We start from the raw sequence: 13,510 nt of genomic DNA, 5'->3' as shown, positions 1-13,510 counted from the left end.
GCAAGTAAAATATTGGCTATGTGGACCTGGTATGTAAGGGGCTGGGCTACCCTAGTCCTAGATTTATTATGGTTTAGAATAGGGGTTTTCAACCTTTTTCTTTCTGAGCCTCCCACCAACATGATCTAAAAACACCACAGCCCACCTGTGCCACAACTGTTTGTCTGCATATAAAAGCCAGAGCCTACGTTACCGGTAGCAAACAGGGCAATTGCATGGGGCTCCATGCCACAGAGGGCCACATGAAGCCAAGCTGCTTAGCTTTGGCTTCAGCATAGGCACCGACTCTGGGTGCTCCAGGGCTGGAGCACCGACGGGGAAAAACTGGTGGATGCAGAGCACCCACTGGCAGCCAAGCTCCCCTCCTCCGCTGAGCATGCTGCATCCACACTCCTCTGTCTACCTGCCAACGCTTCCTGCCCAGCCACCAGCAACAGCCATTTGGCAGTGTTAGCACACTCCAGGGGGGTTAGGGAGGGGGGGGAGAGGGATCGCAGCACCTGGGGAAGAGCCAGGGCTGGGGCAGGGATTTGGGGAAGGAGTTGGAATAGTGGCGGGGGGGGGGGGGGGGAGTTGGGATGGGGACTTTGGGGGCAGGTCCTCATGGAAGGGGTGGAGTGGGGGCAGGGTCGAGCACCTACGGGACAGGGGAAGTCGGCACCTATGGCTTCAGCCCTGGTGGTGGGGCTTAGGGCAGTGTGGCTTCAGCTTTCTGTCCTACAGCCCCAGTGAGTCCAATGCCAGCCCTTCTTGGTGGACCCCCTGAAACCTGCTCATGGTCCCCCAGGGGGCCCTGGGCCCCTGGCTGAGAACTGCGGATTTAGAACAAAGTGACAACACTCACCTCCTTACAGCAGCTTTTCGCCTACTTCTCCTTTGACTGATGACAAGGCAGGTAAGGTCTGGAGTTCACTGTGGCTGTGCAATGGACTGCACCCAGCCAAGCCTGACCTCACTCTGGGCACTTCTCTACCAGTTGCAACTGCAGGAGCGGTGGGGAGGCCTAGCTCCGGCCTGCCCCAGGGCTAGGTAGCTGCTTGCCCCAGTTGCATGTGTTTATAGGCAGGGCTCTGGTGCTCCCAGAACAGGGCAAACAGCACCTGCTTCTAGTAGGCTTGCCAACCCTCCAGGATTGTCCTGGAGCCTCCAGCAATTAAAAATTAATCTTCAATTAAAGCCTGTCATGTGATGAAACCTCCAGGAATGCAAAATTGAGGACCCACCTGGGGCCCCCTCCCTGACTGGCCCAGCATGGAGCTGGAGGGTGGGTCGAGCCCTCCCCACCGTCCCTGCCCCTCCCCCATGCCTGCTCAGCCCCTCCCCCACGCCTGCTTAGCCCCCTTCCCCAGTCCCTGCCCCTCCCCCACGCCTGCTCAGCCCCACCTCCCACCGTCCCTGCCCCTCCCCCACGCCCTGCCCCGCCCCCACGTCCGCTCAGCCCCGCCTCCCCAGGCCCTGCCAGTCTCGCCTCACAGCCAAGCTCCGCCTCCGCCCTTCCCGCTCCTCCACCGGCGGGCGGGGTTTCCGGTTCCGCCCCTTGCCGGAAGCGGCGCGCGGGGCTCGCGGCTGAGGCGAGGCGAGGCGCAGCGCGGCCTCTCCGCCGGCATGGCCCGGAACACGCTCTCCTCGCGCTTCCGCCGCCTGGACATCGACGAGTACGACGAGAACAAGTTCGTGGAGGAGCCGGACGAGGCGGCGGCGGCCGAGCCGGACCCGGCTCCCGAGGTGGAGGCGCTGCTGAGGCAATATCCTTTGGGGGGGGGTCCTGGGCCCGGCGCCCCGCCCGGCTGGGAGAGCCGCGCCGGGCGGCTCCAGGCAGGCGGGCCGCCGGCGGTGGCGTCGCTCCAGGGCCCCGCTTCTGGGGGGGGGGCCGCGCCCAGTCTGCGGGGCTCCGGCCCCGCTGCTCTTCTAGGGGCGCGCTCCGTGCCGCGGGGGAGGGGAGCGGGTCACGTGCCGGGCCGCTCCGGGCGGGCGGTTTGACACCACCCGTCTCTGCAGAGCTAGCGCAGGAAACGGGGTCTCACGGGATCCCGCCCGCGCGAGGCCGCTGCGGTCTGTGCTGACTTGCTGCTGCTGCTCGCTGGGGCTCGAGAGCTGTTCAGCCGTTTGGTCTGTAGTGTGAAACTGGGTCTGTTCGTTGCAGCAGGGCCCCAGGTGAACCCCGGGAGTGGTCTCTGTTATAGTTGCAAAGAAAACTGTAAACCCATCCAAAGTGTAATCCAAGCAGTGATGGCTGCCTGACGTTGCAGAAAGCCTGAAACAGTAGCTCTGATACGTGAACTGAAGCATTCCTTTCACTGGCTACTACTCAGATGATGCTGATGATACTTTAAAAGTCAATATCATTAGCTGTTACTTTGCTCAGAAAAGCATGTATTAGAACATGTATCATGGCATGAAGATTTACAGTACTCTGAGGGGGATTTTCAAAGGAACACCTGGCAGAAAGCCATCTAACTCCCAGTTGACTTTCAAGAAGTATAGGATGCCTAACTACCATTTGTACTGTTGAAAATCTCTCCTTTAGCAACAGTTTATATTGCATATGTCTTTTTAACACCACATAGTCCATGGTTGCAGTGTGGGCATTATTGCCTTTATAGCCTTAAAGGGGGTGGGGGGTCTCATCTTTCAAAATTTAGGGTGAAACATGCATTTCCCAAAGTGCTTTTGTAAATTGTCATGAATATAAATTTGGTGAGATTAAGTAGCTGTGCATGACTGAAAATACGGTACCTATAATTGGAGAGATGTTAAAAGTATAATTTTTTTATCTGTTCTGAGGTATTCCTTAATGCTCCTAGGTATGACTCATTTACATAGTTCCCTTATGACATCTGTTTAAAATGCTAAAAATGCTTGGCTCCCCAAAATGTTATCTTAACCCATCTCTCCTTTTTTTATCTTTGCCTTTTTGCTGTCCAGTTTCATGAGTTCTAATTTCCATTGCACTTTCTGTTTATAAGAAATAAACAGGTTATTTTGCTCATCTTTATATGATACAGTTTGCAAAATTGAAAACTCCACTTGGCTAATAAAGAAAAGAAAGCAGCAAACATGAGAAATGAAAGCAAGCCCCAGATGATGCTTTAACTTTGATTAAGATTGGTATCTCTTTTCCTGTGGAATTCTAACCAGGTCCTGAAATCTGAAATAACCTGATTTATAGTTGCAGGTACTAGCTTTGCATATTGCAACACCAACAATTCTGTCATTTTTAGCAATTTATGAAAGGGGATTATGTGGGATCTGATCTCAATTTTTGTAGCAGTTGGTTGTAATTCATAGTTTATAATGGATTGTTGATAGAAACATTGGAAGCAAATTAAGTTACCTAATTAGGGGTTGTGGACAGAGAGCCTTATATAGAAGGAGAATGTTCCATTGCCTCATCCCATTTCTGAAATAATTTTTCAAGTAGGACAGTGTGTTTTGAAGTGAGTTAATTGAGCCAGACTGATGTAAATGTGCTTAAAATAACTCAGCTACCAGCCACACTGGGACCTAACCCAGATTATTCCTTTTATTAAGGTTCCTGTTCAGAAGATGAAAGGAAGGAGGTGCCTTGACACAATATGTTTTTAAAATGAAGCCTAAAACAAGTGTAGGGGGGAGAGAGCAGGATGGCCTCTGAGTGGGAGGAGAAATAGTAGTTTTAGTTTGTCTGTGCATCTTAGAAAATACCAGTTGGAGTTGTGCAGATCTTTTTTCACGGTGTAACCTAGAGTAAAGTGCTTGATAGCCTGGGAGGCTTATGTCTTATAGACTCATAGACTTTAAGGTCAGAAGGGACCATTATTATCATCTAGTCTGACCTCCTGCACAAAGCAGGCCACAGAATCTTACCCATCCACTTCTATAACAAACCCCTAACCTATGTCTAAGTTATTGAAGTCTTCAAATTGTGGTTTGAAGACCTCAAGCTGCAGAGAATCCTCCAGCAAGTGACCTATGCCCCATGCTGCAGAGGAAGGCGAAAAAGCTCCAGGGCCTCTGCCAATCTGCCCTGGAGGAAAATTCCTTCCTGACCCCAAATATGGCGATCAGTTAAACCCTGAGCATGTGGGCAAGACTCACCTGCCAGCACCCAGGAAAGAATGTCTTCCACCCACAAAAAAGGTAGAGGCTTGCACCCATCACTAATATATATCAATAGTGACTGCTTTACCACATGTGGAGATGACAAAGTTCATTCTCCCCATTCACTGCTTGGATTCTCTGCTCAAACTGTTAAAAGATAACTGTGGTGGTTTCTATGATGTGGGACTTCTCTCCATTAGGGGACTGGACTAAGCCCTACCAAATCATTTCAGATTGGTCCGAACAGCCATCAGACTTGGTGTCTACCTGGGCTGGATTCTAGTCTGTCATCTAAAGATGCCAGGATCTGTATCTCATTACCAATCCTCTGAGCTATCTTGTATCCATATTATGTAGTTAAGATTCAGTCACTGTAAAAATTAAATTAGGCAGCAGGCCAGTAAACTATTCTACGTTTGTCTAATTTGATTAGTAACTAGTTGCAGTATGTGCTGATCTCTTTATATTGATCAGAATTCTTCCAGAGTGGCAGCTGTCACTTGGGCTGCTCTTCCTCACCAAATAAAATTGTTCATGAAGTCCTCCAAGATGCACTTTTCTATCTGAACAAGTGTTGAGAATGACTGAATTAACTATTTTATGGCAGCATGATTTCTTAAACCCAAATATGAAGTTGGGGGTAACACAGGACTGGCATGTATTTCAGAGAGGGGATCTGCTATTAATTAAGGAAGTAGATTAGTTCATTAACATCCTGCTGTTACTTGTATTTATAAGCATAATAGAAATGAATAGCAAATTATTTGAGTGTTCCAGTTATAGTTGCCAGTATGCCAAGTTACTTTTTAGGTGACTTGTCACCCTGGATGTCATTCTTGTTACTTGGCATCCTTGGAACTGAGCAAATGAGAATGTTGGTCAGATGGTTCCATAGCTCAGTTTGAATAACTGAGGACAAGGCTTTGCTGATTTGCAAAGTTTTAAGTTTTGTGTGGTGAATGAGGAGGTTTCTGTTTTTATAACAGTGAAGTCTTGTCAGCTTTAGTTTAACTGACAAAGGATTTCCTGTCACCTCAGGTGTGAACTATTGCTTTAAAAATTATAAGTGAAGAGGAAATTGACCTTGAAGTAAAATGAGCACTTGTTTGCAATTCTTCATGCTGTGCTGTCGAGCTTTAACAATCTTACTCTTGCGGTGTAGTTTCAGGGCTTGGGATCACAAAGTTAATTAAAATCATTGTGAAACACAAATCTGGTGCTGATTTCTTTGGCATCTTTTATTCAAGTTTTTAAATTTATATTTAATTGCCTGATACTTGCGACTGTTCTTACTGTACAGTATGGAATTCCCAAACTACCTAGCTCCATTACCATAATTTGACTTATGTCTTAATTGGCAAAGCTCAGGTTCCATACTCTCCTCCTAAGGGAGGAGAAACTTTTTAATGCTGTTTCCTGAGCTTCTCTACTGCATTTCAGTATCTTATCCTGTGCATCTATAGCTATGCTTAGGATTTGCAGGAGACAGGATTGGATGCCTCCTAGATGAGGTATGCATGCATTCCCTTTCATAAATAGATGTGTGTAATCTGAATCTTTCCCATGCTGTCAAATAACCAAGGCTCTATCATCTGTCTAGCCTGGGCTGCTTCTTGCATGTCGTCTTTGTTGTTAAATCCCGTAATTTTCTCTGTACATACTGTTCAATGGAAGGATTCTTTTGGTTGACGCCTCTTAATGTTTCTTGAGTTGCCCATAGCAGATGCTCAGGCTTCATTCTTAACACATGTTCGATATTTTCATCATCATCTATGGGTAACTTTGTAGATAAGGAGTCGTTCAACTCTGATTAATCTTGGCATTTGTAATAAATTCATTCAATTTAATGTTTTCCTGGGGCATTGTTTTCAAAGGCATTTAGATATTTGTCTGTAGCTTTGGTGGATTTCCAGCCTCCAGAATCATATACATGGTGAAAATGACATTTGAGTTGAAGTTTTAGTTTGGTTTTGAACAGACTAAATCTTGTTAAAGCTGGTAAATGCAGCTGCCATCTTGCCAATTTGACATTTTCTTCTGGATATCCCCAGTGGATGTGTTTCTATTTTTACAGCTAATCTAACATGTCTTCCTTCTGGATGCTGAGCTCTTACTCACCTACTCTGTGAATTCTAGCTTTAGGAGCTGTGGAAATCCTGCATGCCCTTTCTCAGCCAAACCCTATTGAAAGAATTGGGAATGCTTTCTGACTGAAGACAGGATAAGACCCTTTTTAGATTGTGTATGCGTGTGTGTTCAGGTTACATGGACCCTGAACTCCATAATGCTATTTTGGAATTTCAGTGTCTACACAGTATCCACTGTGCTCTTTCTAAGTAATGTAATTTCTGTGACAAGCTGGGATATCTCTGAGTTCATGGTGATGCTCAGCCATTATTGTGTACAGTATGTATAGTATTTAGAAACAATGGTAAGAGTAAAGATCTGTTGACTGTGAACTGAGTTTCCTTTTGATGTGCACACTTTGACACTCTGCTTTGCTCCTACAACATCTTTTGGAAATCAGGTATATTGTATTACAAAGCAAATTGTGGTGATCTTTAGGATACTCAAAAGGCTATTCACAATAGTCTTAGCTATATTAAAAATGAGGGTTATGACAGCCTTATCAGAAGGTGTGGTATGTTGCTACAGTTGATCCTTGCTTCCTGTTTCCACTATCTTGAGTTAGGTGTGTTGGAAAATCCAATGCTCTGAACCGTCCTTTATAGAATACTTATTAATCATCTTTAAGAATATCTAAACAATTTGGGTCCTTGACTTGCTGTGCTGCACAGGTGATATGCTCCAAGCTTTCCACACAGCCTTAAGGAATTCTCCCTTGAACACCAAGAACCAAGCAATAAAGGTAAATGGAGCCTTTGGGTTTCTAATGGTGTGACTGTTAGTTCACCATAGGTGCCGACACACGGATCATTATGGACCCAGATATGGAGTGTTAGTACACTTTAAAATAACATTTCTCTGAAAATATAAGTAGCTGATCATTAATAGCCTATTATGTGAACAATTTGTAAAATGTATATGCTGTATATTTGTACTTAGACATCTTTGATTAGTAACTGCTTCTGTTCGATGGCTGGACCTTTACTATGAAAACTCTAGGAGAAGAATATTAGAAGCTATCCAATATATGTGCCTTCTCCACCTTAGTACACACACCTGGCTGGATGGAGTGGGATAGCAAGTTTATGCTAGGGCATAGTGGTGGGGGAAACTTGCTGCTAAGATACTTACAAGTCTGGTCCACTGACCCACCAAATCCTATCATGTTTTCTCAGAAGGAAACACTGACCCTTTTCAATCCTTAATGTTTAAAAAAGTTGGTTCTCAAATGTTCCTAACTACTGAAATTTAAAATGGTAAAACTAAAGCCTGATGGTTCACAAACTGACATAGCTTTTTATATCCAGCTGAGAGTTCCATTGCATGTTATCTGTTAGGCAGAAGTCATTTGCTGAGTAAATGTGCATTTTGGATACAGTTAAGATTTTGCTGTTTTTGGTCTTGGGGGGCAATAGGTTCTGATGTCATTTTACTTCTCTTGTCATTGCAGGAACGGGCCCAGGGAGTGGTGCTTAAGGTCCTCACATCCTTTAAAAGCAGTGAGATAGAACAGGCAGTAAACTCATTAGACAGAAATGGTATTGACTTGTTAATGAAGTACGTTTATAAAGGATTTGAAAAGCCAACAGAAAATAGCAGTGCAATATTACTTCAATGGCATGAAAAGGTATGTGTCTCTTCCTTTGCTGCCTAAACATGAAGTCACAGTTCAGTAGGATCATTGTTGAAAATCTTCTGAGTTTCTAAATGCTTTATGTAACAGTACCTATGCAGAATCATATAATATCGTAGTCAGTGGAGGTGCTGAAGGAGGAGTCTGATGACAGGGCATTTTCCCTGAGGGCTACACTATTTGGGAATTCATTTCCTCCTACTGGTCTGCCAGAGCTTGGATTCATTAACTTACAGTAGGCTTCAAATTCCATCTTTTCTTGCAGCCATTTAGGAAGGTTGGGAGTCCATGGAAGGAGGAATAAGGTGGAAATATTATGATGTTGTTGGGTAGAGTGGTGTGTTTTTCTTTGTGGTAGAATCTACCAACTTGTAAATGGAGACTTGATTATTCAAAGTATTACACTGGGAAAGTGATTTTTCTAATGGGGTGTATATGTAGTGCAAGGTGCATAGGCCTCTAGATATGTGCTAGAGAAATACACAACTGTCAGAGCTTTCACCTGTCATATGCCCATAAATTGGCATCTGGGTGTACAAAACTGAGCAGTGATTGTTGCACAATTCTAACTTACAAGAGAAACTCTTGTGCAGTCTTGCAATTGAAAAGCTCCTACTTGGATCCACACTCCACCTTTGAGTTTAAGTGTGGAATGACTGTTCTGATGTGTACTGTCCTGAGGCAAAGGTCCCCTATGGGATGGCTGTTCTGTGATTCTACGAGGGTGTGGTGAGGGCCTTGCTGCCAACAGACTGTTTTGACACTTTCCTTCCTGCCACCCCTGGGTAGGGTGCATGTTTGAGCAGGCATAGGTCTGTATGGAATGATTGTTCAGCCCCTCTCCCAAGGGTAGAGTGTAGGTCTGAGTGTAGAACAACTGTCTTGAAAAGTCTATTTAAAGGAAGGAATCTCTTTAAGTTCAGGGTACGTCTACAACTGCACAAGGGATGTGTTCAGACCTTAAAGGCTTTGCCCTTTGGGCATGGAGACACACAGTTGCTGACTCCAACACAGCAGTGATACTGCATAACTGCACTGAAGACTTCTGCAGCTGCCACTTGCTTTGCAGAATGTCATTTCAAATGTGGGGATGGGAGGAGATGCTGTCATGAGAACATGGTCAAAGAGCATTATTTCTCCTTGTTTTTTGTTTCCAATGAAAATGATGGTTTCTGGCTATTATGGATTGGTGGCCCATGGTGTATGAAATTACCCAGCATACTGCCTTGGCTAGGGAACTGTTACCATGCCAAGTATGCAGCCAAATGTAAAAACAGCCTACACACTCATCACCAGACTTAGAAAGGAATGAGGTGGTTCTGAAGTAGACTTGGCCCTGTTTCCAAACTGAAGCTTTGCTTGAATTCTACTTCATTCATGGTGAGAGGAGTCATCTGTCTAGTCCTTTGAGATCTAGCACTCCCTTTCAGTACCTTTTAAATTAGTGTCAGAGCCAGCTGCCCAGCTTTAGCAATAGAAACCATTCTCAGTTGTGACTTGGGTGCAAGTGAGTAAAAACTTATGAATTCTTATACATCCAGCTTGTGCATTACACACAGGCTCTCCCACACCTCTTAGACAGATGGCTCAGTTATCACATTGCACTTTCTAAGAGCAGCAGGATGTTTGACACTAGTACTCCCTGCACCAGGTTCTTAGGTTGTAATACTTCATAGGCTGCATTTTTATTGCATTGAACAGATAAACTGACAAACAAACTAAACTGACTGTCTTAATTACATAAGTATATAGCTGTTTTCTCCCAATCACTAGTATATCTAGCTTTTAGACCCTAATGTAGGTACATGTTGGTTTACTGTTTGTACACAGGATATGGAACTTAGACTAAAAACAAAAGAACCTTGTTTCCAGTCAGAACTATGGCAGGTGACAGAGTCTGTAGTTGTGGTAATGTCATACAAAGTTTTATTAAAACCTTCAGTGGAACTGATGATAGCTTTGTTCTCTGTGTCCTAGAGTCTTTCTGCACCATCCCCTTAAATTTGAATGGTTTACAGGATGTCACTAGGTTACCGTCTGACAGGTCTCCCTTAAGAGTCCTTGGGCTCTCTGATATAATACAATAGCTTGTCTTACAGATCCAGGCTGCATCAGATACTTGAACCTCACAGTCTTCATTCTGCCTATCACAACACACTTGTGAAGAGTGAGATGATTATCCCCACAGTACAGACAGGGGAACTGAGGCATAGAGACTAAAGATTTGCCCAAAGTCCTGAAGGAAGTCTGAGCAGATTTGGGAATGGAATCCAGGTCAAAAAATCCTAGTTTAGCACCCTAACCCCTAGCTTCTCTCTCCTTGGTGATTTGGGGAATAAGTTGTACCAGGGCTTGTTACCACTAGAAGTTAAATTGTTCTGTAAGATCACAACTGCAGGAGGTACCTGCAGAGTCTTTAGGTGAAAGCTTACTGTAACTTAAACAGTTCTATTAGGGTTAAATTTCCTGTTTCTATTAATGTTCTTAAGAAGTTGGGATAAACTGTCCAGTAATATGTTCCTAATGTTTGGTTTTAGTCTTTTCCAAAAATGGCTGTAGTTGCTGCTGACCTATTAGAATGTTCAACTCTTGAACCAGTAGCATAATGCCAAACTTATGCTTCCTTGGTAACACTAATACTTGATCCTGTGGGCATATTTCCTTTCTAGTGGTTGAAAGTGAGATTCCACAAAATGAAAACTGCTGTTTCTGCTTCATGTTCATTTGCAGATTTGTTACCCTATCATTTTCAGAAGAATTAACTTAAACAGTAATGTTAATTCCAGCACCTATTAAGGAAATCTATTTTTCATTAAAGAACCTTTTTTAAACAACTACTTCAAAGGTTTAAGAGCAAGAAAATGTAAAGTAAACTAGGGGTCACCAAATGAAATTAATAGGCAGCAGGTTTAAAACAAATAAAAGGAAGTTCTTCACGCAGCGCACAGTCAACTTGTGGAACTCCTTACCTGAGGAGGTTGTGAAGGCTAGGATTATAACAATGTTTAAAAGGGAACTGGATAAATTCATGGTGGCTAAGTCCATAAATGGCTATTAGCCAGGATGGGTAAAGAATGGTGTCCCTAGCCTCTGTTCGTCAGAGGATGGAGATGGATGGCAGGAGAGAGATCACTTGATCATTGCCTGTTAGGTTCACTCCCTCTGGGACACCTGGCATTGGCCACTGTTGGTAGACAGATACTGGGCTAGATGGACCTTTGGTCTGACCCGGTACGGCCTTTCTTATGTAAAGTAAGAAGTAAATGCTTAAATAGTGAATAGTGTCTGAATTTCAGGAACTCTAGCAACAAATGGAAAAGTGAACTATATACTGCTTAGTGTTACAATTAAGTATAGAAATGAGGTTAGCTAATATCTGCTGTTATGTTTGAGATGCCTTGTGTGTGTAATGGTGTGATTTGATGTGTAATATCTATCTCCTTCTCCCACCCTCACAGGCACTAGCAGTAGGTGGATTAGGTTCCATAGTAAGAGTTCTTACAGCAAGAAAGACTGTTTAAAAGACTTAACTTGAACCCAGATGAACAGGTTTGGACTCAGAAGAAAGAATTAGCTGAAGTGACACTGGTCCATCTTTCTAGACATTGTGATCTACTGAAACTTTGGAAACCTCTGGAATGCTTCTAATTTTAAAGGTTGGGGGAAAGAGTAAATACTACTTTGTTTTCTGACTATCAAATATAGGAGCTGAGACCTTCTGATCCCTTGTTTAAAGGTAAAGCAGAAGGCAGAAATTCTGCTCTTATTACTGTACGGGGAGAGGTAATTAAATCCTGTGTGTATTGCTTATTTAAAAGAAGAGGTGCTGTGGCTTCAGCAGACACAAAATTGACTGGTTTCTGGGTGGGGGGGAAATGTTTATTTGAAAGGCGACTTTGTACATACAATCAAAGGACTAGCTGGACTACTGGTTTGGTTTCATTGTAAAGTGCCTGCTGCATCAATAAAGCTCTTGGATTGTAAGAGTCAAATAACTTAATTTTACAATTTAGATAAACAGCCCTTGATTCAAAGGCAAATGAGTATTGAAATAGTCCTGGTGTAGGATCCCACCTCGACATAGCATTGTGCTCTTGTTTACATCTACACCACCTTGACTGTCTCTAAAGGACATGCTTTAAACTGGAGCACCTAGAACTGCACCTTTGCCTCACTCTGTGTTTTCTTTCTAGCCCTGATTTAATTTGTATGTATAAACACAGGATTAAGTTAAGTGCCAAATATAATATATGGGGTTAAGGGTCTCTAACTGAGGGCTCAGTTTTTCTCTTCATGCCAGCTGAGCAAGGAACTACAGTAACTCCTCACTAAACTACAACACTATGTTTCTGACAAATGTGACTTCAAGTGAAATGTTAAGCAAATCCAATTTCCCCATAAGAATTAATGTAATTTGGAGGGGGGTTAGGTTCAGTTCCAGGGAAAACTTTTGCCTGACAAGACATACACATTTTAAACAAGCAATTTAATACTATGCAGGGGGGAGCAGTGTACATGTGCTGTGTGTTTACAAATGTACTGTACATATGGTATTAGTTGGGAGGTGCCCCTGCCTTACCCCATGCAGGCACAGCCTACTGGCACTGGAGATGAGGCAGGCTAGGACAAGCATGTTGCATGGCAGCTTCCCCTACTCTGCCTCCTCCCCCTTTACTTCCCAAGCTGCATCCTCCCTTCTAAACACTGCAAGCCAGCTGATTGCCCCAGGCAGGAAGAGCAAGGACTCAGCATGCAGGCTCCCCCTCCCTGGGGCAATCAGCTGGCTTGCAGTGTTTAGGGGGCAGGGAACAAGGAGTGGGCCTGCAGGCATCCCCTCTCCCATGCCACAAGCCAGCTGAGTCCTCACTCCTCCCCCCTGCCCCTGAAATGCTGCAAGCCAGCTGATTGGTGCAGGCATAAAGGCTGCCAGCTGTAGAGAAAGCAAGCAGCCAAACAATGCAAGAGTGGAGTATTGAACAAGTTCCCTAATTGATCAGCAATGAAACAACCTTAACCAGGATGACTTAAAGTGAGGAGTTACTGTACTTCAGAGCTTCATGTATAGCTAATGCTGTTATGAAAAGTGTCCTCACCTTTTACGCATTTAAGTACAGTGAGTGCTTGCTCATCTTCTGAATAGGAGCTCGCTGATAGTTAATCTTTAAACAGAAGTACATTTACTCCCTTTGAAGTGGACCTTTTCTGAGTAGTGTCCTGCTAATAAACAATCAGCACATCTTTAATGTACAAAGCTGTGTAGTCATCTGTGTGTGAGAAGATCCTGGCATGTTGTGTTAATGCTATGGATCATATAGCACCAGTCAAAACCAGGGGACTGTAGTTTAGTTTCAGGTAAAAAAACAAAACTTGAAACGCAATGATGCACTGGAGGTATCTTTTCCTCTCCCCTTCAAAGCTGTTACTCTAGTAATGGGTCCTGCTGCATGATTAAAAATTAAACTTAGCCTATAAAGTGGCTGGGTTCTCTAACTACAAGCAAATTATGTAGATCCTGCTTTCTCTGAGGACTGACTTGAGATGCAGGGGGTTAAGGTTGGAGGAACTTGTCACATGAAAACACCTGGAACAAAGGCATTAGGGTAAGTTATCAGTGCACAACATGCTGTCTTTTGGGTAAAAACCCCCATTAAAGGGTAACTGAATTTAAGA

The 13,510-nt window shown here is 44.1% G+C and overlaps 1 protein-coding gene across 1 annotated transcript; it reads left to right on the top strand.

The window, feature by feature from the left end:
- The first annotated feature begins 1,492 nt into the window (after window positions 1–1,492).
- On the top strand, window positions 1,493–11,824 carry ARPC5L (actin related protein 2/3 complex subunit 5 like). The gene is made up of 4 exons (XM_044992208.1): window positions 1,493–1,745; window positions 6,877–6,949; window positions 7,658–7,834; window positions 11,299–11,824. The coding sequence occupies exons 1-4, from the start codon at window positions 1,606–1,608 to the stop codon at window positions 11,359–11,361; spliced, it is 453 nt and encodes a 150-aa protein (XP_044848143.1). The 5' UTR covers window positions 1,493–1,605; the 3' UTR covers window positions 11,362–11,824.
- Window positions 11,825–13,510: the final 1,686 nt, after the last annotated feature.

Source organism: Mauremys mutica, chromosome 18 (assembly GCF_020497125.1).
Source record: "Mauremys mutica isolate MM-2020 ecotype Southern chromosome 18, ASM2049712v1, whole genome shotgun sequence".
Classification (NCBI taxonomy): Eukaryota; Metazoa; Chordata; order Testudines; family Geoemydidae; genus Mauremys; species Mauremys mutica.
Note: the sequence above shows the minus strand (reverse complement) of the source record. Positions and strands in the feature narration are given on the sequence as shown.